General features: G+C 48.7%; 1 protein-coding gene across 5 annotated transcripts in view; it reads right to left on the reverse strand.

Moving 5' to 3' along the window:
- Positions 1 to 24,339, reverse strand: part of LOC149352279 (N-acetylated-alpha-linked acidic dipeptidase 2-like) — a 94,017-nt gene that overhangs the window by 18,962 nt on the left and 50,716 nt on the right. For 4 of the 5 annotated variants that reach the window (XM_089581441.1, XM_089581437.1, XM_089581439.1 and 1 more), the window contains 8 exons: positions 16,202 to 16,577; positions 15,478 to 15,619; positions 13,077 to 13,199; positions 10,934 to 11,050; positions 9,879 to 10,062; positions 7,573 to 7,663; positions 3,649 to 3,735; positions 2,557 to 2,639 (listed from right to left, as the gene is read on the reverse strand). In XM_089581441.1, the coding sequence (XP_089437567.1) occupies positions 2,557 to 2,639; positions 3,649 to 3,735; positions 7,573 to 7,663; positions 9,879 to 10,062; positions 10,934 to 11,050; positions 13,077 to 13,199; positions 15,478 to 15,619; positions 16,202 to 16,577 (1,203 nt within the window). The remainder of the gene's footprint in view (positions 1 to 2,556; positions 2,640 to 3,648; positions 3,736 to 7,572; positions 7,664 to 9,878; positions 10,063 to 10,933; positions 11,051 to 13,076; positions 13,200 to 15,477; positions 15,620 to 16,201; positions 16,578 to 24,339) is intronic. The other variant, XM_089581440.1, reaches the window with a different exon arrangement.

Below are 24,339 nucleotides of genomic sequence, written 5' to 3' on the forward strand. Positions count from 1 at the left end.
ACTTTCTGGTCCGTTAGCACAAACTGGTCATAACGGACCGTGTTTCAGTGCGGCCCGCTTTGGGAACTCGGCCACTGACGTGCTGACAGCCCCAGTAGCATCCGCTCGACTGCCAGCAAAATATCAGCTTTAGTGCGCTCATTACACCAGACATTCACCGTGGCCTCTGTTCCTTGCAAGGCTGCAGCAGTGTTGATGCGTTACGGATAGTCTTGGCTAATGAGTAGTCAGCAAGATGTACACACGATAGCAATCTTGCGTAGCAGAGGACTAACGCAACGCTGCGGCAATGGCACTGCCTCGAATCGAGTACACCGCTACCAACGAATATGCAGGTATCACGAAGGCATGCTCGAGCAGCTTGCACAAGGAGTACTTGCTTACGTGTTCCCTTCATCCGTTTTGTTACGCATGATAACCTGCAAGATATACATGTGCCTCACGTTTAAGTAGTTGTTGGAACGTGACATTCCTGAGGGAGGTGAAGGCGGCAAGGGTCATTTTTGTTTCATACCTTTGCTCTGTTTTTTTTTGGCACTTTCTGCTTTCTCGGCGCTTTTCCGCATACTAAAGAGCGCTGAAGGAAACATGCCTACAGAAGAGGGCTGAATAATTGGTAGTACACAGGTCGAGCCCATAATCCTGGCCACAATGTTCAGGAAATGTCAAAATTTTCGCTAAAATGATGAACGAATGCGAACTGATGAAGAGCGGCAATTCGGGCTAGGTGGTTCATTAGGATGAGGCAAAGCAGCGCAAAAAATACGAAGCAGATTTTCGATGCACAGCAACAAATATAAAAACCATTTCTTCAGTTGTACGTGCTTTTTTGCGCTGATTTGCTTCTTCCATGAGCGAATTCCCCCGCATACAAGGTGATAGCTCCTGCTTTCAATTACTGCTGCAATATATCATCTCGCGACAATGCATTGAAATCAGGCTGAGGGTCTTTATCAAGTGTCGCTTCTATAACAACAGGGTTGCACAAAGCGCCGCGACCAGGATTTCAGTTGTTTTAAAACCAGGTGCCGTAAAAAAAACTCGTCTTGGACTGCCTCGTCGTAATCTCACCACGGCCATTTCCACCGAACTTCTTCGAACACGAGTTGCCCACCAGCGCCGTGCGGGCACGGTTACGCAGCAAATACGCACGGCGTCAACAGCGGGCCCAAACATATGGCGCTGCGGCCCACTCGCCGTATGCGTGCTTGTGTCTTGGTTTTTCGCACAAGAAGTTTGTACAATTTGAATGTAATGCAGTGGTGCGCAGTTGGTTCGAATTAACCCGCTGCCTTTTCACGTTCATGAATGAAGTACTCAGGCTACGCGGATTAGCGCTGCCGATCGCTGAGTTTTCACCCAATTCCGCAACATCTGTATCAAGCTGTCGTTGTTTCACTACATAGGGCTTATGCTACAGGTTAGCGCTGACAACACAAAGTTAACATTTATACGTAGATGAGGGCTGCAAACTGTGCAGACGCTCTATTTGCCTGGTTAGTGCAATGTTTTAAGGAAATCCCCCTGAGGAGTAGACCTGTAATAAGAGAGTAATTACTCGTTAGCGTACACCCAAGCGCAGCCATACGACTACAAAGGAAAGCTATACAGCTCCTACAGAAACTTCGTAGTAGAAGAAAAATGTATGTGGTAGCGTTTTAACGTAGCTAAACAGAGTAGATGTGCGAAAGCATATGTTTAACCTGGTTGGCTCGTGGTTTTGCTTTGCTGGGTCGTCGGAACGTCCGGGGACGATATTAGTAGGACAGTGGTGAAGGGTGGTTTATTGAGACGTGGGAAGCGCCGGCGACGAAGACTCTTGTGCAAGTAATCGATGAAGCAGCGGGGCGAGAGGCAGGATCACAAGGAACAGTTTTCCAGCACGATCGTCAGCCGGCCGCCTCAAGAGCTTCGTCGGCGTTGGCGTCGGCGCATGATCACCATCTTCATTACAGTAGTATTAGTTGATGAGGACGATGATGTGCAGTGCACAACGCGAGTGTGTATTGCAGTTTAGCACAAGACATGATCGGCTGCGGCGAGAGCATAGTGCTCTCGTGCAGTGGCCATGCGAAGCTGAATTGTTGGCGCCGCCGCAGGTTCGAATCCCAGTTGCGGCAGTCTTTGTTTGTATATGGTCTCGACAAGGTCACCCTGACGGCCAAGCTTCACACAAACTCGGTGAGATGGTTTGACCTCGTGAAGTAGTGCTTTCGCACTAAAATTCGTCTTGGTCCGGGGGTCGAACCTGAGACCACCGCCAATCCAGGGCAGTCGCTCTACCAACCGAGCTACTCAGAACATTGCACTGACACCGCTTCCACTTCGAGTTGATCAATGCGGTCTCACCATACCATTTACTTGCTGGCCGTCCTGGTTAACTTAGTTGGCAGAGTGACTGCCCCGGATATGCGATGGTCCCGGATTCGATCCCTGGAACGGGCTGAATTTTTTTTTTCCACTGTGAAATTTCTATGAAAGTTGTATGGTTTCCTCTGCAGCTGTATGGGTGTGCTTGGGCAGACGCTAACGAACAATTACTCCCGTATCACTTACCTGGTTCCACTTTGCCTCTGATGATGCCGATAACGTTGACGATAGGCCGGAAGATCATCTCGTTGTGTACATCAACCTGCAATCTGAACATCGAGGCTTTTCGTGAGGTCTAGCAATCTATTCCACATGACAACGCAGCAAACATGGCTTTCTCGCTTCGCTTGCACACTCGCTAAGGAAGCATAGTAGAGGAGCGTGAGGAACCAAAGACATCGCAATGAGCGAGCACCCGCTTGAACTTGAGCAGGGCCAGAGTAACTCAGCCATCCCATTCCACACCTCTTTTCTCTTCGTCGCTAGTTTAAGCGTCGCCATGCCCCCACTATAGCCGGGACTGACCACTTGGTGCGGCGGATGAAAATGACGGAACAGAATTGAGGCATTCGCTTGATCCGGCTCACGTTTCCAGCTCAGCCCGATCCTAAGCCATCGATCAAGCTATGAGCAGAACTGTTCGTTTTGCAGGCACGAGCATTTTTTTTTTATCAATGTGCTCTCGTGCACAGCATGCGTTAGTAAACCAGTCGACGGTTGAAAAACGATTCATCACCTGTTTGTTCTGTCGGAAAGAGAATTAGTTTTTTTATATTAGAGGAGTTTTCCAGGGTTTGTGACGGTGTCGTAACAAAGATTTCAGTGATTTGTGGGCGAGGGCGTAAGGAAGGCGCAGGTGTGCACATTCTTTTCTGCCTGTTCTTCGAACGGGGAGAGGAAGAAGGTCAGGGGGAGTTTTTCGCAGTCAACAAGTTCTAAACTGCAAGAATCCAGAGGCAAATGAGAAAAAATCCGGTACAGCTTGTAGGCCACTTTTGTCTGATTATTCTCCGCTCATAAGGAGACGACAGGAAAGAAAGCCAAAGATCTTATCATGCGTGGACTTCACTAAGAAAAGAAAGATAGGGACCGGAGGGGTAGACAGGGCAGCACTTCAAGTACTTTGAATTAAAGTGGCAGGCAATAATGGCATCACTCGTCCAGGTTTGCGATGGTCCGCCTGCGAGAGGTACACACGCTACTGTCCCGCACACTGTCCGTTTCAAGCCCGAGAGAAGAGGATGATGAACGCGAACGAAATTAATGACACTTGCTCACTTGATGCGTGGAGCCGACTCGTTGACGAAGCAGGCAATTCCAAGCATGGGGTCCCATTTTTCCGGACATGGCGTCCCGTCCAGCTCTCTGCACGCGGCCGAAGGCAGACAGACGTACCGTGAACATGATTGCTTGTCTTCCAAGACCATAATGGCGTCCAGCATAACCCACCCAGCGGGTACAGTACAGTAGGCTTACGGGTGCCTATACACAGACTTTAGAGCGTTTTAGCTCAGCCGTTACCGTATACAGCACAGATATATGTGGTATACATAACGTTGTGCTGATACACTCTTAAGTCAATCGCAGCTCACACAGGCCGTCAATAAGGCTGAATATCGACTCCGCCTCTCCTTCGCTGGCAGGACCTCCTCACCAGTTTTGTGAGAATTTCCTGACTAATGTCCTGTCCTGCTGGTCTAAGGGTGGGACATCACCAGCGAGTATGCTGCACAAAGACAAGTGATAGGCGGAGGCTGGCGAAACAAGAGAGGGTCGGTGGCCTAGCCATATCTCTATTTTTTTCTCTTGGCATTGGCGGCGGGGCTGAGATGCGTCTATACAGCTCGTGTTGTAGACGACAGCTTAGTGGAAAGACCAAACATTTTAAGGCACACATACAAAGTTGGCGCCAATTTCAAGTCTCTTGCCTTTCCACTCAGTTGTCGTCTACAACATGAATGGACATATTAACCACCTCAAGTTCTGATCCTCGTGGTTAGCTCTTGGGCGAAGAACTACCCCAGGAGGTCGTTTAAAAATTGAGACTTAGCCTGATTTATCTTTACTTTCTTTATACGCTTCTATGAGGACGGGCGGAAAGGTGCGCTCTGATTGATAATAGCGCCCGAATAATAAGGTTTGTGGTTTATGGGAGTTTAACGTCCCAAAGCGACTCAGGTTATAAGGAACGCTGTACTGAAGGGCTACAGAAATTTCGACCAAATAGGGTTCTTTAACGTGCACTGACATCGCACAGTACACGGATCTCTAGAATTTTGCCTCCGTCGAAATTCGACCGCCGCGGCCGGGATCGCACCCGCGTCTTTCGGGTTAGCAGCCGAGCGCCATAACCACTGACCAACCGCGGCGGTAACCGAAGAATAACAGCAGCAAGCATGCCCTAATATCGCGGTCTTCACCTGTCGCTAAGTCCGAGTGGTGTTTTCATTTTCATTTCATTTATTTTACCCTCAGGGCTTTCGCATTACAGAGGGGGTGTAGTAATAGCTCGGTCACATTTGGGCATTCGAAAGCGAGAGCGAGCGAAATCCGCCGTCGCTGAAATGCTCCCTTGTTCACTCCCCGGCCACCACGTCGCCTCTTCGACCGCGACCTCTCGTGTTCAACGTGTTCCTTCATGCCCCGGCGTCTTCGTGCCGTCTGATCGCGGCGTACACAGATATGGTTAAACAGTACTAATGGACGCTCTCTACGTACCACAAGCGTATGCATGCTTGCATAGGCTAAACGCAGGAATTGTGCGGTACGTTAGGCCAATTGTCACATTCGCGCTTTTAGTTCAGCGTCTGTAAACAGAGGCGAAACGATAAGCTGAACCTAGTGGCGCCATCTGGTTGTTAGAACAGAAAACATTCAGGTGATAGCCAAGGGAGACCGAGAATAAAATTGCGGAGGAGGGGGTAACGGTGGAAGAGAGAAAGGCAGAAGCGTAAGGTGGAAATTTGGAGAGAAAAAAATTAGAGTTTTAACGTAATTAAACCGAGTAGGACGTGCGAAAGCAGTTGAGGCAACCCCGCCTCAAAGGCAACCGCATGAAAGATATTATAGTGAGTCTCTATCGGCAGCCGCTATCGGCAGACCACATGATGGCGAAGTACGACGAGGGGGAAATTATCTGCAACTGGAGGCTGGAACAGTGTTAGTCCAATGTGCTTTAAAGGTCTCCAGTGTAAAGTAGATGGGCGGGCTAAGGTGAATGTTAATCGCAATTATTCCTTTGGAGTTTTCACTTAAACACATTAGATTAAAAGAGCACGGCTGCATCCATTCGAAGAGTTTTTTTTTTTTTCTAAATGAGCCAAATCCAGAAACCAAAACTAAGTCAAATTATGCCGTAATGACAATGCCATCCATGCACCTTTCATTTGGAAAAACTAGAATAACGAAAGGGGCCCCTAAAGCTTAGAAAACCTGCGATGAAATGCTATTTCAAATTAAAAATGGACCATTCTGCTGATGTACGGATGAAAATGAGCCAAATCCACTCGTGAGAGCCTTATTTGTCAGCATGAGCCTCACAGCGCGGGCCATTTCTAGAGTGGTTTCATTTATTCCTTCTCCAGCGCTACTTGACAGTCGAATGCGTAGGATATGAAAAGATAGGAGGAAGATCTGAACCGAAAAGACGACAATAACGAAAGGGTTGTTAGCCCCATTGCCGAGGAAGCAAAGATGTGCCTTTGCTACACTGAACTTAAAAGTGTTTGGTTTGGATAGTTGGTATTGGCTTGTTAAATTCATGATTAATAGCGAAATGGCAGACGCAGACAGGATACAAAACTTCAAGACAACCACTAGTCCCGTCGTTTTCTGCCTGCCTCTGCCATTTCAGTAGTAATCATTAATTTAGGACGCTACAATTTAGCTAGTTTCCATTTCCACAGCCGAAGTGGACACGTAAAGAAAGAATGCTGGCCCGTCAGCGCTTGTGACAGCAGCCTACTATTCACCTTTATTTGTGTATGATGCTGAAGCACAGCAGTGACACTCTTTGCGCACAATGAATGTTTTGTTTTTCTGCTCAGTTCAAAGAATAATAATTTTAAGCCCTATTTTTATAAACAGAGCTTAGATCAATATTGCATAAATAAAGTTTTTGGACAAAAACTTGGTCAGATCGAGGGTTTCACACCGAAAAGAGCCAAATGCAAAGTTGAAAAATGAAGATTGGTTTTTGAGGGAAAGAAATGGCGCAATATCTGTCTCACATCTCGGTGGACACTTGAACCGCGCCATAAGGAAAAGGGTAAAGGAGGGAGTGAGAGAAGAAAAGGAAGAAAGAGGTGCCGTAGTGGAGGTCTCCGGAATAATTTCGACCACCTGGAGGTCTTCAACGTGCACTTGCATCGCGCAGCACACGGGCGCCTTTTGCGTTTCGCCTCCATAGAAACGCGGCCGCCGCGGTTGGGTTCGAACCCGGGTACTCCGGCTCAATAGCCGAGAGCCCTAACCACTGAGCCACCGCGGCGGGGAACCAAATGCAAAGCTTACATGCAAATATTGACCGCTTTATTTGCATAGTTTTCAGTACATGGTGGTCTAAGTCTCGTACAACTCAAGAACGAAGTCGCAAACGCCCATCAAAGGGAACCCTCTAGCCAATGGCGTCGACCGATTCTCCCGTTGACCGATCATATTGGACATGCTAGCGTGCAATCGCAGCGGGTGGCAGATTAATGGGGAATGACCACAGCTTAATCGGATTAACCGCTGCGTCATGAAAATCGGTCCACGCCATTGGCTGGGGGGCCTCCTTTGAGGGGCATCGGCCGCTTCGTTCTTCAGTTGTATCCGACTATAGCGTTGCTCAACCTTACACGCAAAGCATGTCATAAAATGCGTTCGTCACAGTTCCTCTATAGGTAGCAGTAGTTGTACTGAATATATATATATATATATATATATATATATATATATATATAGAGAGAGAGAGAGAGAGAGAGAGAGAGAGAAATAGGTTGCCGACCGCGGCATTTGCTAAATCTTAAACACCCGAGCTGCGGCCAAAGGAAATAAAAGGGACAGGGAGAGGATAGCGAGGAGCGTTATTTTCCCCTCGGGGAGCGCACTCAAGACTGTTCTTGCCGTTAGCAAGAACGGCAGGCCATCGCTATAAGCTCCCTCAATCTTACAACAGCGAACTACTTTTTTTTTTCTTGTATAATTTGAGAAAAGACTCACTTCAGAATACTGCGCGCGTCATCGTAGCTGATCGGTTGTGCGGGAATCTGCGGCATCTCGGCGTCGTCAACCATGGTGCGATAAAGCGCATCTGCAAGTTTGAAAGAAGGTGGTGGCCGCAACTGGCGTGCTACTGCCGTGGTCTATGACAAGGATAAAAAAAACGAGCTTTAAGATCGGGGCGCACGTCAACAATGAAGCGTCGTTATTTCACGTGCAGCCTTTACGTTCATAACTGGAAACGAACTCTCGACGACTGCATAGGGCTGTAAACGCTTAATGTTTGGCTCGCAGACATCGAAAACAAAAAAGAATAAAAGACAAAAAAAAACCTTACAGGCTCCTGTTACCCTCACACATACACAAACAGGCAGTCCGTGCTTAGGCGACCAAGCTGACACGGCAGTCTTTTTTTTTTTTTTTACCCCAGCAATCTCGGGGACCGACCAAGAGCGTGATTCGCTACTTATGCGCAGTTCGTAATTGGCTGGTGTCTGTCGTTGGCAGTCATGACTGGCGTATTGTATATTTGGCTTTATATAATGCTTGGCCAAAGCTCACGCGTCAGAACAGTCCCGCAGTGCTCAAAGAAGACACATATTTATGAATTCGGAGCAATTGGCCGAGGTCCATGGGCTGGCCAATGACAAAATCAAGAGACGTCAACCATGGTTGTGTGCCGGTCGAATAAAAGCGTATTGAAAAGCTCGCGATCTCGGTTTTCCAATGTCTGTTGCGTAAGTGCACGAGGCGATTTCCCAATGGGGTTGTTTCTCTTGTGCGCTTGTGATGTGCGCTTGTGAAAACGGCTGCTCGCACGGTCCCAATACCAGTCGCGCATAGTGCCTTACGCGCAACGTATCGCCCACCGAGAGCGTGCGACAAGCATTCCCAAGAGCCCATCGGGCCTTGGGGGAGGGTGCTGCGAAGAATTGGCGATTTATTAATCGTTAATTATCCGCTGATACCGCTCTGATACATTTTGCGTCTTTAATAGATTCTTTAGTGTCTACAGACAGGCTGTGCGCAGCTACGCGATATCACAAACAAGCTTGCGCACTGTATGCTCAGACAAATTATAGCGTGGGCAGAAAAAGAAAGAAGTAAAAATAAAATTGCCCAGCCCGCTCAGACAGTGGTGTACCGGAGCGGCAGCTTGCGTTTCATTCCTGCCAGCTCAGAGTAACGGCATTTTTGCTGGTTTCGACTCGCTGGTATCAGCCTTTTCGAACTTTCCATTCTGGAGCAAGATTTGCAAAGCTGCGTTCGTTTCTGTATTTAAAAGCTCGCGATGATTGGCCAGAGTCCGAAATGTCCTCTCACTGTGTCTCCTTCGTACAACTCCTTCTGAGCATTTACTACTCCTCCCATCTTCAGTGAACATGACGCCGCTCCGAGTCATTTAAAGTCGTTCCCGCCTCGCGTTAATTACGTGCTTGATCTTCGAAACAACCCCCTCCAAGAAAAAGATAAAGGATCCCGCGCCTTTTCACCTCCACTGAAAGACGTTAACAGAGGTAGCAACATTCCCCTCGGGGAATACGGGTACAATGTTTCTCGCACTTACGATCTCATCTTTTCTCTTTTTTCCTTTTCTTCTCATTTTCCTCTCATTCCGCCTCGTGCTCTGTCGCTGCTCCGCATCCTTCTTTTTAGGGTCGGCCTTCTCGCACAATGACAACGCTTGCAGTGAAGCTACATTGCGGTAGCGGATTCCGTCGCGAGGGCGTATCCGAATGTTAACCTTCTTATTTGTGTCGTTTCTTTTGCATATAAGTGTGCATCAAAATAACGTCCGGAGAAAGAAAAGCGACGGATCTCATAAAAGTGCGGTCAGCGGTCTAGCACGACTCTTCCGTCGTCAACTTTCTCCCGTACCTCTTTCCGCGACTCCCATTTTCTCGCACAAATGTCGCTCGAGGTGTGGGCCAAGGAACAAAGTCCACCGCAGGCTGCTTAAAACAGGCTTAAGAGGGGCGCAGAATCCGCGAAAAGAAGAGGAAGGTTAACATCGCCGAAAGCTTGTGGCCCTAGATGGTCGTGAGAAGCTTGTACATGAAGCACTCACCGGCGAATTGAATCGAGTGGGTTGCTATTAATGGGTTTGTACAGCGGACAGTAGTTAGTCCTGAGGCAGCCTCAGTGATACAGCGGAGTCGCGCTGGATGGTTAGACGAGCTGACGCGACTTCTCAGGTCCGCTTAAATTAATGCCGACACCACCAAGTGTGCTGCGAAAGCACAGAGTGGAGCCGTTGCAGCTGACTGAGAGAAGGGGGCGCCCTTCAGAAGGGGTGCGGCGCTCACCGATGGCAGGGTAGCCCGGCGTCAGGGGATCTCCTCGGATGTACGCGGCGCTGCCCCTCTGGATGGCGCTGCCACCGACCCAGATAGACTCTGGGAAGGGCTGCTCCTCGCCGCGCGGCGCCACGTCACTGGCGTCGATGAAGACCACCACCGCAGATGCACCCATCCGCTCCGCGTTGCGCACCTGCGCAAGGAACGCACAGAGGCATGTGCTAGTCGGAACGTTCCAGAGAAGTACATACTTTCCTCTTTTTTTTTATTAACAAAGCAACCAGCGTACCGCTGCATTTAAGCACGCGCACATGGGTGTGACTACAGTGCTCCATACTTGCCTAGAGCACACAAACAGCGCTCTCCGGTGAGCGTTTGCGATATTTGGTGCTGGCTCCTAGGCACGATTAAGCCTTTCGAAATATGCCAAGCTTTGCCCTGGCTTGTTGCTCGGCTTCTGTCGGGTGAAATTCTTGGCAAATTGGCAAATGGGTCATTGGCCCCACCTCGAGCAGACCAAACACGTTAGCAATGGCGCGCTTTGGCCGAGCTGCCCTTGGGCCATTAAAAACCAAATCATCATTGTCAAGCAGAAACAGTAAGCCACAAAGTATACGAAAGCGCATGCACAGCAGAACGTTGCTCAGAGTCCTAGATAACCCGTAATTGAGAAACGCACACCGCGCTGCGTTTGTCGCTTGTCACTGCACCCTCTACATTACTCTAGACAGATGTGCGGATGATTGTACGTCCACTCCCCCCTCTCTCTATTTTTTTTTTCGTTTTGATCATTAACCAACTTGCCATTACATTTAAAGAAACGCACAGTCAGGAGACATCTTTTTTGCGCCCACGGCGTTTCTTTTTAATATTCTTTTTTTTTCTAGTGGGAAGGCAGACACAAGTGATACGACGGGGGTCGTGCCTCGCTTAAGTGCAGCGGGTGTTTTAGACGACCCAGTCACTTTCGTACTCCTTTACATGCAAGCATAAGTTGTGTGTGCTGTTACGTGCACGTGCCTTCTGGTTTCCGGTGAATTCGGATATGCATGTTGCTCGATTACCTTTTCTCCGATGGTTATCTTTCCAGTGCGGACGATGACAACCATGCCGTGCAGGTCTACGTTGCGGAAGTAAGCGAAATCCTGATGTCTGCCGAAGTTGACGTACACGGGTGCCCCCTGGGAATACCGAAAGCAAAAGCGTGTACGCACTGAAGTGGACGAAGGGTCATTCGACGCAGAATCATTCAGTGAACTTGAACTGCCATCGCCAAGAGAGTTTCGTAATTTGATTGCTTCCTGAGATCATACGGGATGTAGCTTGAGCGAATTCGATCCTCTATAACTTTTGAATGTTGAAATAGAGCCCGTAAAATACTAGATAATAAAGCGATTGCAGCATAGCTTTTGAAACAGCTCGTATTTTGTACACGTCTCCGTCGCTGTTTTCGCGATTATAAGATTATTTTTATTTTTTAAAGGAAAATAAATTACATACGCGGAGATCACCAACTAGATGTAAGGAAGCTGAATATTTTGGACTTTGTACAATACAGTTCCGAATATCAGTTTACAATAGGCCGACTTACGGTGCCACCTCCCCCCCCTCCTCCTCCTCCACTTTTATTCAATGGAAAGCGATAGAAGAAAAGAAATGATTTCAATACGACTAAGTGGGTTCAGCGGAGGCTTCGCAAAAAAAGAAAAGAACAGGCGGCAGTCACGTTTTGCGGGGTACGCTGGCTGTGAAAGCACGTCCGCTCATCACATTTCGCCTTAAAAATCACAAGAAGGTGATGCGTAAAGAAGCCAGCGTAGCCATAGTCAGCTGATCACGTGGTGAAAACGAGCCAGGCGATGCGGCAGCAGGAGAGGACTCTTCAAATCGTCTCTTGTTCGCAGATGCGCAACTTGGGAGAAAAAAAAAAAGAAGGATGTGGTCCTGTGCAATGCAGAAAATCAGGAGAGTCGCTTTCTTAAAATTTTGATGCGTAGAATGTGGCTGGAAAAGCGATGGCCTGGAAAGAAAATTGCGAGAGCTTCGACTTCTCTCATTGCTTTGACCATGCAACATAGTTATGCTGAACGTGTCACTGTCTCTTCATGCACAGTTAGGTCGATTGAGCTGGTATCGACATCAGTAGTCCCGCTTATTCGTCGTGAGGTAGAGAAAAGGACGTCTAAGTATCGCCGGGCAAGCTATCCCGATTGGGAAGAGGCGTGGCGCTGTCTCTCGGCACTGGCGGCATTCGTCATGTTCCCTTCATCCGCGCCTGCACCTCGTAGATGCCAAGTAGTTAGCAACTGCAGCTCCACAGATAATAGTCGTGAATTACGCGGCCTCTGTAACGCCTGAAGAAACCGCTGCGCTCAACAGAAGACTGCAGGAAATGCTATTGTCGTTGTCTGCTGCTTCCACCATCAGTCGATCTACCGGGGAAAAAAATCGTTTGAAATCAGCGCAACAAAAGAGCGCGGGGACGTGGTGACGGCAGAAGACGAACGAGGCGTTGTTCTGACTTTGGAAAATGCTCCAAGCGGCCCGAAGTAAGCACCTTGCAGAAGGAGCATATCATTGCCATTGGGCGCTGACCGATCAACACTTCCACTCGAGTATAAAGCAGCGGTTAACTATTGGTGCTATGCACACCTTAGAGGAAGGGGATTCGCTGCATCAACCCAACCGGAATCGTAACGCGCTTTAATACTGGGTCCACCCTTTGCCAAAAAGCATGCCGAGGGTACTTGGCAAGCAGTGGCTGGTGTGCTGTTGGCAAAGAGCGCAACACGTCGAGCGACCACGACGACCGACGACTGCAGACGCAAAGTCGAATGAGGTTCCTTCACACCTGCGCCATATCTATAGACAGCGACGATGCACGCCGAAAGCCTGTGCGCTGTTAAAAACGAGCTCGCAGCGTTTGTCGGCTTGGCGAGTAAAAAAAAAAAAATGGTAACGAATTGTCAGAGGCGACAAGGTCTGAGAGTTAATCGGCGAGGCAGGAAAATGCCAAACTATAGGACCATTCTCTCTCCTTTTCCAGTAGCAGACATTGCATGGTTCACGTGCTCGCTTGGTCCAGCTGGTAACCTCCGCTTATAGAGAGAAACAGCACAGCAGGCGGGATAAGGCCTTTGTGCTTGTCTTTTCAGCCACTTGTTTCGTCTATACTGGGATATAATTACGCCACAAGGTCTCGCTTACAACGCCGGTGCCGCTCGCCGCGAAGGCCAGGTATGCCGGTGGGATGTGCGTTTTGCCGGCTAGCACCATGAGGTCCCTGGAGGAACAGGTCAGCAGCAGCTGGTTGTCTTTGAACAGCATCACCTGCGCACGCGCAAGCACAGCGGCTTTGAATGCCTCGCGCACCTCTGGAACTGGCGCTGCGGAAAAAGAGTTCCTAGCGGTGAAGAGATTTCCAATCACTGGGCAAAGCACAGCTGCAAATGGGCTCGCTTAGGTGGCATCTTTCAAGCTCCTGCGTGTGTTCGGGAATCCAGCTCGTACGGGAACCCAAAGCTCAATGACAGAAATGTCTGTCGCCTTATCCGTGGTTACACACGCACATATAATCTCGGTAACCAGCGTACTATAGACTGACCACGAAAAAACATTGCCGCCATGTGCGTTGTGATGCGTTGCAAGAGTGGACTTTCTATGACACCAGGACTCACGCGGATTCTTGGCGGGCTGTACGCTGTAATTTTTGAATTTATTGTTTTAACCAGGCTGAAACACTGAAACAAAGTACGTGTTTGCGAACTAGCAGATTGAAGAAATATGCATTACAGTCGTCTATTCGCACTCAAGTTGTTTGTTAGCAGCTTTGTGAGTCATTAAATTTTTTTTCTTGCAATCCGCTTCATTGACAGGTCCCGCCTTGTGTATACCGAGGCATGCAATACGAAGAATTTTCATGAGGCGCATGTATTTTCTGTTTTTTTCTTTAAAGCATAAACGTGTAACGGGCTGTTGCAACAATATACTCCACAATTTCCTTCCAGCAATTTTCATTTGCGTACGTTCACTGCTTTAAGTTTGTATTTTATCAAAATAGGCACCACAAAGAGAAAGAGAGAGTGCGTGTGCGTGCGTGCGTGCGTGTGCGTGCGTGTGCGTGCGTGTGTGTGTGTGTGTGTGTGTGTGTGTGTGTGTGTGTGTGTGTGTGTGTGTGTGTGTGTGTGTGTGTGTGTGTGTGTGTGTGTGTGTGTGTGTGTGTGTGTGTGTGTGTGTGTGTGTGTGTGTGAGAGAGAGAGAGAGAGCACACAAAACGCTGTACGATCCGCCTGACACAAGAGCAAGGACAGCTTTTGTCTCAGCCAAACACGTGGTTGCATTGTAGTCAGAACAGTGAACTCTCCTTATAATGAAGTCAAAACCAGCTAGAAGGATTTTTATATGCGAGTTATAATAGTCAACGAAATGTGTGCGCCGTTTAAACATCGGCACAGTCCGCTAGAGCAGGCGTTAACACAGTGAAAACAATGAAATAAGTACCCCAGAAAAATAAATATTGGCAGTGGAATATTTTGCCTATTTGATAGATGTACTGTTGACCACAAAAGTTGAGTATTTGGAGGGCAATGAAGCATTGGAATTTGTGCACAGGCAACCCACGCATCCTGGAATTGAACTGCAGTCCCCATTCGTGTATTGGAGCTAGGTAGTGCCGCTCTCAACTCCAGAGCCCGCATCTAAATTGTTTTCTTTTTTTTCTCACTACCTCGAGCTTCTGCAGCCGGCTGTGCATTAAGGAGAAATTTAAATATAAGGAAAAGGCAAGTGGTCGTCGCCAGCGGGAAAATGCCAACAATGATAAGTGCTGAAAGCACCGGGTCTGTCAAAGATGCTGATACAAGACACTAACGTTTCACAGCCCTCGTATCACGGCGAGTTAGGGTTCGCTGTGCTGGGAATCGTGTTTTTTTTTCGTCTCGTATTCAGTTTAGCACGATTCCCTGCACCATGAACAATCAGCTAGCCCCATCTCTTCTCTTGTTAGGACTTGCGCCACAGCAAGCCATAGAGAATGAGCTGCGCGTCGGAGAAAAAAATAAAAGAAATTTACGCGATTTTGCCATCACCTAACAAATCGCAAGTATATATGCTTCGAAAAGCCTGGTTCAAAGACCGATTCATACGCTGGAGACCGCATAATGCTTCAAAGCGATGGCTTGTAGACACGACAGTGACACAGCTGCTGAGGATTCGTTTTAACGGTCCTCGACCAGCAAGGTTGCGTTACAGAGGCGCAAACCGCGGCTCCTTTCTAACTCGCCTATTCGGCCTCCCTGCACCGCGTACGTGGCCTCCGTTTCCAGTGCGGGCGACCGTGTCGCGGTTCCTTGAGCATCCTAACTTAGAAATTTATATTAAAGCAGCGCGGTACACAGGACGAGTGAAAGAAACAAGAGACGACACTAGCGCTCGTGTCGTCTCTTGTTTCTTTCACTCGTCCTGTGTATCGAGCTGCTTTAAGATGAATCCGTTCCAACTTGCCCAGTTTTCTGTTCTCGTTAGAAATTTCTCAGTAGCGTTTGTCTCATATTCGTGCGCGTCGCATGACTTGCGCTCGGGTCTTCCAGTCGACGCTATAGCTGCTCACCTTGTTGTCCATCGTCGTGTTCGGACGGCTCGTCAGGACCATGTACATGGGCTCCTTCACCACATCCATGCCAATGTCTTTCCAGTACTTGGCCACCGACCTGACGAGGTCCATTCCACCGGCGTCCTTCGCAGTTAGGTTGCTGCGAAAGACGTAAACTCTGACCACGCCGACTTTTCATTCACGCACACGTGGATGGCGCCAAAGTCATATCACGCGCTTAAAATTGCAAAAAGGGGTTCGTGCATAGCACCCTTATAAACAGCCCAACAAAACTATCTTCCCCACTAGCCCTATGACAAAAAGGGTTCTCTCATCTTCTCAACGAACTGTATCAGCCTTAGAAGTCGTTGCGGCTGCCAGGTTTATGGACTGCTTTTTGAACAGCGACACACTTGCTGCAATTTCCCCAGTCCCTGAGCGCGTCTGGGCTCTGTTGTGGAGCACCTTTTCATGACAAGCTTATGCCTTGCCAACTTTCACCCCCCCCCACGCGGAACCCATTCGAGTTTCCGAGTAACGTAGTTCAATGCCTTCAGTCGACGATCATCGGTTTTCGAAAGAGAACGATGCGCCGGCCGATGCCATGATCGAGTGACCACCTAGCAAGCGACGTCTAAGGATAAAACTGTGTGCTTTGCCGGATGTCCCCACAGTGTCGCGGGGGAAAAGGAAGACAGCACGGCAATCCACGCAGCGGCGGCACAGTAGAGATGAGTCTTACAAGAACTGGTTCCTGATGGCCCGGGCCGTGATGTTGTGCGTGATGGCACGGTAGACACGGTCGTGCTGGTGGTACCTCTCGGTGGCGATCTGATCGTGGATGCTGAGCAGGCGGCTCATGTGGTCCGTGACGACGGGCTTTTCACTCAGCTTGAACAGGTACCAGAGCATGAAGGTGGTCGCCACAGCGGCGAACAGCACCCAGCAGATTACCCACTTGAGCAGGAGCCGCTCGGCAGGCGTCCGCGCGTACTGCTTGCGCTGCTGTATGGCGGCCATGCGGACCTTCTCCGCCATGTTCGGCGACATGGGGCCCCCCGGCGACATCATGGCCATCGGCGACAGGCTGCCGCGCCTCTGCAGGGGAATCGGCTGCCCTGCAATCATGGCAGCGCGCCCCGCACCACCGGATCAAACTGTGGCCTGCTGATTCTAGTCGCAGCGACAGTGAGTATACGCTAATGCAGTAGGTCAACCCACTGCCACCTAATTCGTAGCTGGTCAGTAAGAAGGTGGCACTGAAAATTGTTGAAATTAGGTTATTGCACCAATCTCTTAACTTGTGTTCTGAAACTTTCGAATCGCGCATCGCTGCTCTTGAAACAAAACTTCCCTTTCTTTCAGAATTTCCAGCGTCCTACATGAACAAAACTGGCTGCTTCAATCGCTCAATACCGTGGCAAGCAATATTGTTTTAGATAACGAAGAAAAGTAACCCCGCAGAAATGCGAGGTGTTTTCGATAAGTAGTATGATGTAATATACAAACGGTACTACAGTGTTTCATCCATTACGCAACGTCTTTCTAGGTAATGGTTACTAGTGACATCCGCGGACTCCCTCTAGCAAAGTGTTATTATTAATTAGATACCGCATAGCCCCGCACTGAAGGTTGTTTGGCGGCAATGGCTGAACCGAAAGACCGCATCAAACAGAGTGCCATGATCGAATTTGAGACAAAAGAGAGAACAACGCGGGGAAATATTCAAAGTTGCATGAAGGATGTATGCGGGGACTATGCGCAGTCATATGGGATTGTCAAATGGTGGGCAGCTCATCTAAATACAACAGGAAATCTTTGGAAGACGACTCGCTGGCTTGTCGGCAAGTTAAAATCACCACTGGAGAAATGCGCGGAAAGTGCAAGGCAAAGTTGCGAGTAACAGGCGCGTGAGGGTTCTTAATGCTATCGGACTGGGCATTAGTCCTGAGTCCGTAAAAACCATCTTGCACGAAGATTTGGGAATACTTAAGGCGCGTTCGCGTTGTGCGCCTAAAGTGCTGACACCTGAAATGAAGAACGCGCCTTGTAAACTTATCTTACATGACTTTACGGTGCACGCGAAACGCTCTCGAAAATAATGAGACATTAATGTCGAAACTGTCAAAGCTGTTCCCACGAAAGCTACAGATAGATGGTCCTCACACCCAAATAACCGAAAGACAGAGTAAATATCAACGCAACCGTTCACACCTCGTTATCTTTGCAGACCTAGCATCACATCCAGCTAGCAGACGCCTTGACAAAAATCTCTAGTTTTAAAAAATGCTTTCAAACTAAAAGGACTGCATGTCCGCTTCTGCTCATGTCCATTTCATTCTCAAATATCTACGGAATGCTCTCAGTTCCTTCAGAAATAACGGCGCCAGCGTTCGCTTTTGTTTCGATGACATTTTCATTGACAATGTGAGCTATAACTAGAATTATATTTCTAACGCAATAGTTAAGTGTTTCGGTAGTGGACTTCAGTGTACTATATATATACTGCCCCGCCATCTGCACTTTCTTTTTTTTACTTTGTCGCGGTTCGCCTTCTAACCTTTGCATGCTGGCGGCACGAGCCTCGTGAACACGTTTTTTCAAGCAGTGTTTCGCTATGCTGTTTCGCTACAATAAATGTTGAGCTGATATTACCGCCCTGCATATGTTGCATCCTGCATCGGTCCTGTGTCGTTTGCGTTTTTTTTTTTTGTCATTTTAGATGAAACTCGTACAACGATCCTGTATCTCATCCAGGGATCTCCAACATCACGAGTAGACACGATGAGATCAAGATTCTGAGTTGAACTATTCATCCGGATGATGCAAACAGCCCTGTGAGCTTGTCCTCTGGTTAGGCTGACGCCATCTATGTACCTATAGCTGCGGCTGTGCGGCTTGATTTTTGAGAGGCACAGTACAGCCGATCTCGTGGCTATTTGCTGAGTACGCACCGGCTCGGCACCGTGCTTGTCAGCGTGTAACTACTTCAAATATTGGCGCGCGCACATATACAGAATAAAAAGAAGGAATAGGAAATTCCTGCAAGCGTGCTGTTGTGTCGAAACTAGCGGTGTAGGGGACTGGGCAGTGCCGACCTTGAGCATGACAGTGTGACCACTCTGATTCTTGGAACGCCAGTCATGGTCTTGTGTAAGTACCTGCTCGGAATAAAACATTTGTTACAAACGTAACAAGTGCGAGCGGCGAAGTAGAAGACGCATGACCTGCAGGTGTGCAGTAAGCGGTGGCACACACAGTGGCAGGGACTGAAATTATCCACATAATAGTTCCCCATCAGGCGGACTGCAACATAGGTGCGCCGGCCTGGCTGCTCCAGGCTACCACTGTGCGGGCCAGCATTTGTTTACCTGTGTATTAATCAAGGGCAATCAGCCGTAGGTAGAAGTATGCGGCAGTGGTCATAACCTTGGCGTGCGCAGAGTTCTTAAATATTTTCGGAGCCGGATTTTTGCTTTCTAAAAAAAACAAAACGATGGTTACCAGTCTGCACGACATTCTACAGAGCCTGCCCCGTGCGCGCCCCATAGCCGAGGACTTCGGCGAAGGAGGAGCCCATAGGTTTCAACCCGAGGGATAAGGGCAACAGCACAAAACTCGGCCACGAAGCGGCGGCCAGCCAAGCGCTTCTCGTTTCGCCGTTGCCATCTTCGCCGTTGTACATGCACTGCCTCTTTTTCGTGAGGCCGCGCTCAGATTGCTTTGGCCTGACTAGAACTCCAAGCACCACGCAAACGTTACACTCAAATATGTGCGCAGCTTTATCTCGGTGACTTAATTAGGTCCGCTTTCCGTCGCGACGTGTCCGGACAAAGGACGTCCGCAAAGAAGCACTGTGCACTGGCGGCCACGGCGAGGCCGACCGATTCTCGGCCATACGGTCGCGGGCGAAGCAAGAACGCGATGGGAGCCTTCTCCCGGAAGCTACCGAGCTGATAAGAGGCGCTCACCATAACCGCCAACGGGTTGAGGCGTGCGGTACATCCCGGCTTGGACCGCTCGCGCAAGGCCACCGCTTCAAGAACGATGCCCGGGTGGCTTCGCCGCTTTTCTTCTTCCTTTGCTACTGGACAGCTGCCGGTGCGAGTTTTCCTCTTCTTTCCGGCCCGGGTGCGAAGCACTTATAGCGAAAGGTCACACGGAAAACCCTCGCGTCTACTGCAGTCGCGGGCTACCACGAGCTGGGAAGGCGACCTGGCAATGCTTTGCCTGCAGCGGCTGCGGCCCTTGATTATCAGGCTTCTCTTTTTTCTTTTCTTTGCGAAACCTTATTGCGGCATTCAGCCATTTCTTAGATATATTTTCAGAAATTTGCTTTTAAAGCGATTCTTTCTGAATTCTTACACGTTTCCACGGAATGTTTTGTTTTCTTTTTCCCCTATAGCTCGCGCTGTTTTCAGATTTTTTTTTCTGTCAGTGCTAGCGTGCGATGTTTATTGTCGGCTTTCTGCTGGATTTGCTGTCCAGTTGGTCTACAAATCAATAAAAGAAACACTAAAGTCTGCTTTGCCGACTTTCTAAACCCCACTGAGCGGTGACAAGAAACAAAGCACCAGAAGGGAGCTCCCACCTAAGGCTAACTTCGATTTTCTTGTCCAAACACGCAAGGAACAGAAGTGCTATCATCAGATAACCGCTGCTGCGAAAAATTGTTGCATTTCTGAGAACAGTTACAATTTGGTGATTACAGGTAGCATAGTGGCGACTTAAGCCCCTAATATCGCTGAAACGATTGCTGAAACCGCAAGATTTCGTCTGTTATGCTTAGATGCTCGCACAAGTAGGTGCTTCCGAACATGACAGTGATGGTTTATGGTTTGGTTTATGGGGTTTAACGTCCCAAAGCGACTAAGGCTACGAGGGACGCCGTAGTGGAGGGCTCCGGAAATTTCGACCACCTGGGGTTCTTTAACGTGCACTGACATCGCACAGTACACGGGCCTCTCGAATTTCTCCTCCAAAGAAATTCAACCGCCGCGGCCGGGATCGAACCCGCGTCTTTCGGGTCAGCAGCCGAGCACCATAACCACTGAGCCACCGCGGCGGCGAACATGACAGTGATTCTCGTCGCTTGTAGCCGCAGAGTTTAAGTCATTTTTATGCCGTAAAGTGGTGCTTACTTGCAGCTAAATTAGTTAAATTTGTAACTCGGGCCCAGCACCATAGACTCGCACTGAAAAGGGCAAAGGGGAAAATCCTAATCGCTATCAATTAAAGGCCGCCGATGTCCACAAACCGCACTCGAGATTCCTTCTCGATGTTACGGAGCAAGTCTGCAAAAGCGTCGCAAGTCTGTTGCTCAACGTGACTTCAGCTCTAGAATGTGGTCCTTTTTTTTTGCGCTCTTATTTGGCGCTGCCAGCGCTGCAATTTCACTTGAAATGTAGCTTGTAGGGTCTGCTCGCGGGCAAGTCAAATCTCGCGCCGCTCACCGTGGGTAGTCTCGGACCCCTTCTTCCCGAGTGGTGGGGCGGGGGGAGAGAGGCTGGGAGAAAGCCTTTATAAGGCGAGACCGGAGAGGCTCGCGGCCTCTTGCTCTTGGACCAGCCCTGCCGAAAGGACCACCTGACCCAGCTGCCACGACGACGACCGGCCCCCCCGATGTGAGAATAAACTCTTTGTACAAAGTCCTGCCTCGAGTGACTGCCTGTGCGCCCCCGCGCAGAGGAATTGCCCACAAGCTTGAAAGCACGAACTGATGGGCGAGTTGGTTGTGCGTGGTATAATTGAAACAGTGCAAGGCCCAAGGCCTAAGAAGAGAGCAGAGAAAAGGAGGAACTTTTTAGAATTATTATTAGCCTACCTCGAATCCACGTATACAAAGTGGTAAGGCCGAATTTTTATCCAGAAGAAGGGCATATGCATAGGTTCGTGTATTACTCCAATTTTGAGTGAATTCTTTTTAGCAATGCATGACGGAGAACTAAATAACCGCTTAAAAGGCACAGCTGTAGCGGCAGTTTGTCGCTTCGTAGATGGCTATCTTGTTTTGCTCACCTGTGACCGCGATGCTTTTAGTAGGGAAGTGTCTAAAGCTCGTGGTGTATTTTCTGATGTTCTTACCCCTTTGGATGTGACTCATGAAGTTCCTGTAAAGGACACAATCAGATTCCTTGACTTGAGCCTGTAGTTTGCTCCTTGCAGTGTGTGCTGGTCTTTTGAGCCTAAGGGTAATAAAAAAAAATTGGCAGCGGTTAAACCGGGTAAATTGCGTAAGCAATGATGTGCGCGTTCTTCTGGTAATTCTTCGGCGCGTTGCCTTCGCCTGGTAGCATTGCGGCGTTCCTGAGCAGTCAGGTGTTGAGATTCATCGGTGACCGATGACGTGGAACCACTCTGCGAGGTAGAACGTTGTCGCCGAGCTGCATCCTTAACACGACGTTTTGCAAGACGTTCTTCACGCTGTTCTGGTGTCTCTTGCGCACGTTGTCGCTTTCTCGTTTCTTCCTGTCGCTGTCACTTCTCCTTAGAGGGCTGCATAGCAAAGCATTCACGCCAAGGCAAACGCGCATTTATAGACGCTTAACAGCGCGGGAGCATGGGCGCCGCCGTATTTGCTCACGTGACCATTCCGCCACGCTGCCAGGGAGTCCACAGAACGCCATCGCCCGTGCGGCTGTACGCCTTGCTGGCCGTAACGGGAAGGGAGGAAGATGGGAGTGAACGAAGGCACCGTATTCACTAGACGCGCCTTTGTTCATTCCGAGCTATCAAGCTTGCAATTCGCAATGTCGGTACTCATTGGATCGCACCAGACGTGCGGTTTGAGAGGCCGCTCCATTCAAAGTAATGTTCACAGTGCGCAGACAGACCATTCTTGAATATTCCTCCCGCTGTAATGAACAGCTTGCTCTGCTTCAGCTTCAGATTGACCTTGCGAAAGTATTTGACCGCGTTCGCCATACATTTCTGTTTTCACTTCTAGAACGAGCAAACGTGGGTTCTACTGTATTTAAGGGGGTGCAACTTTGCTACAGCAACTGTTCAACATGATTAATCATTAATGACCAGCTCTCGAACCCTGTGCCAATCCGCTCTTCCGTGAAGCAAGGCTGTCCGATGTCTCCTCTGCTTTTTGCTCTTTACCTGGAACCACTTTGTTTGAGTGTTTTGCGTAACAGAGGCATCCATGGGTTTCCTGCTTTAGGTAATGAAGTCAAATTGCTAGCATATGCTGACGATCTTGCATTTTTCTGCATTGAAAAGCCCAGCATTCATGATGTGTTGTCCACGATAGATCGATTTGGCATCGTTTCTGGTGCTCAAATGAATCGCCCCAAAAGTATTGGCTTATGGTTTGGTTCATGGGGCACAACTCCGCCCCTGTACGCTGGAATATAATGGTCTTGTGTGCCTCCTAAATATCTTGGGGATACACTCCATGCCTACAAATCAAGTGCGCATTACTAGAGAGAGCGAGTTTCGGCCGTTGAGCGTTATGCTCAGATGTTTGTACCGCATCGGCTTTCAATTTTTGGTCGAGCCCAGGCTTGCAACACCTTTCTGGCAACAAGAATTCATTACGTACTCCAGGTCCTTCACTGCGCGAGACATTCATACAGCGTTTCCATCGTATATTTGCGACATTTATTTGGTCTTCCAAATTTGAGCCCATGCGGCGCGATAACCTTTTCAGGCCCGTTTGTGCAGGAGGCTTGGGCCTAGAGCACCTGTATGTGAGACAGTTGGTTGCCCGTTTCTTCTTTTTTCGTGATTGTTCCCATCCGATTATTAGAGCATTCTTGCAGGTTAACTTCATGACTCTACTTCTGAACTTAGTAGTTTCTTCCAATTTTACTGAACGCCTCCGTTTACTAGGCTTTATGCAGGAATTTTATGCCTCTGTGCGTTTTTTGACAGTTCGGTTCTCAAATGAGTACTTATATTCTGTTTCGCGCAAAATCTATACAAGGATTTGATATCGACGCTCTTCCCGCCTCCATTGTATCGTTCTGTCTACTTCGGGCTCATGGGTGATGATGTTGCGAGTGAGCAAAATTCCAATTTCTCCTTGCACCAAAACTTTTTTTCTATAAATTGCACACCGAAACTCTACCTGTCAATACGTGGCTTGATAGGAAAAACATTTTTGTGTCTTCTATAAACTGTCGCTTGTGCAATGTGCCTGAAATAACTGAACATTGTTTTATAGACTGCAAAGACGCGATTTTGTTTTGGGGTGTGTTGCAGAGGACACTGCAGAAAGATTTTCTCCTGAATTCCTACAGTGTGCGCTACCTTGTTGTTTCCCAACCTGACTCGAGCCCCTATGATATGATTCTTCTGGCTTGACTTCACAGCCTTTGGAAAACGCTCATGCAAGACCGCAACGTTGAACATGTTGTTTCGCCCCGAATTCATTTTAGCCGAATGTTGCTGCTGGTAACGGACATTTACGAAGAATTGGACTTTCTACCGGATTGGTTTCCTCTCCTGATGCGCTGTATATCCTTACCGGCCTTTTAAGTATAATATGTTTACTATAATGTTCGTGCCACGTAGCGCCTACCTAGGTGATCTGTAAATAGTTGTTTTTGTGTGTGTGTATACACACAGATATATGTATATATATCCTTTCTGTAAAAAAAACATGTCATAAATACCATGAAAAAAAAAAATTGGCGGGGGCTTAGCTTTGGTTTGGAGCCTGGTAGGTTGCGAAAGCAGTTGTTTTATACTCCATATGCAGCGCCTCTAGTGGGAAGAGCGCGGCGCGCCGTGCCAAGCGGCCGCCGTTACCCTACGAGCCGAGTTGGTAGCCCGTCTCTCGCTCCTGGTATGACGTCACGCTATAACGCCACTAGTGCCTCTAGCGGGAGGAGCTTGGCGCGCCGTGCCAAGCGGCCGCCGTCACCCGAC

Source organism: Amblyomma mixtum, chromosome 3, assembly GCF_055824585.1.
Source record: "Amblyomma mixtum isolate Tamu chromosome 3, ASM5582458v1, whole genome shotgun sequence".
NCBI lineage: Eukaryota > Metazoa > Arthropoda > Arachnida > Ixodida > Ixodidae > Amblyomma > Amblyomma mixtum.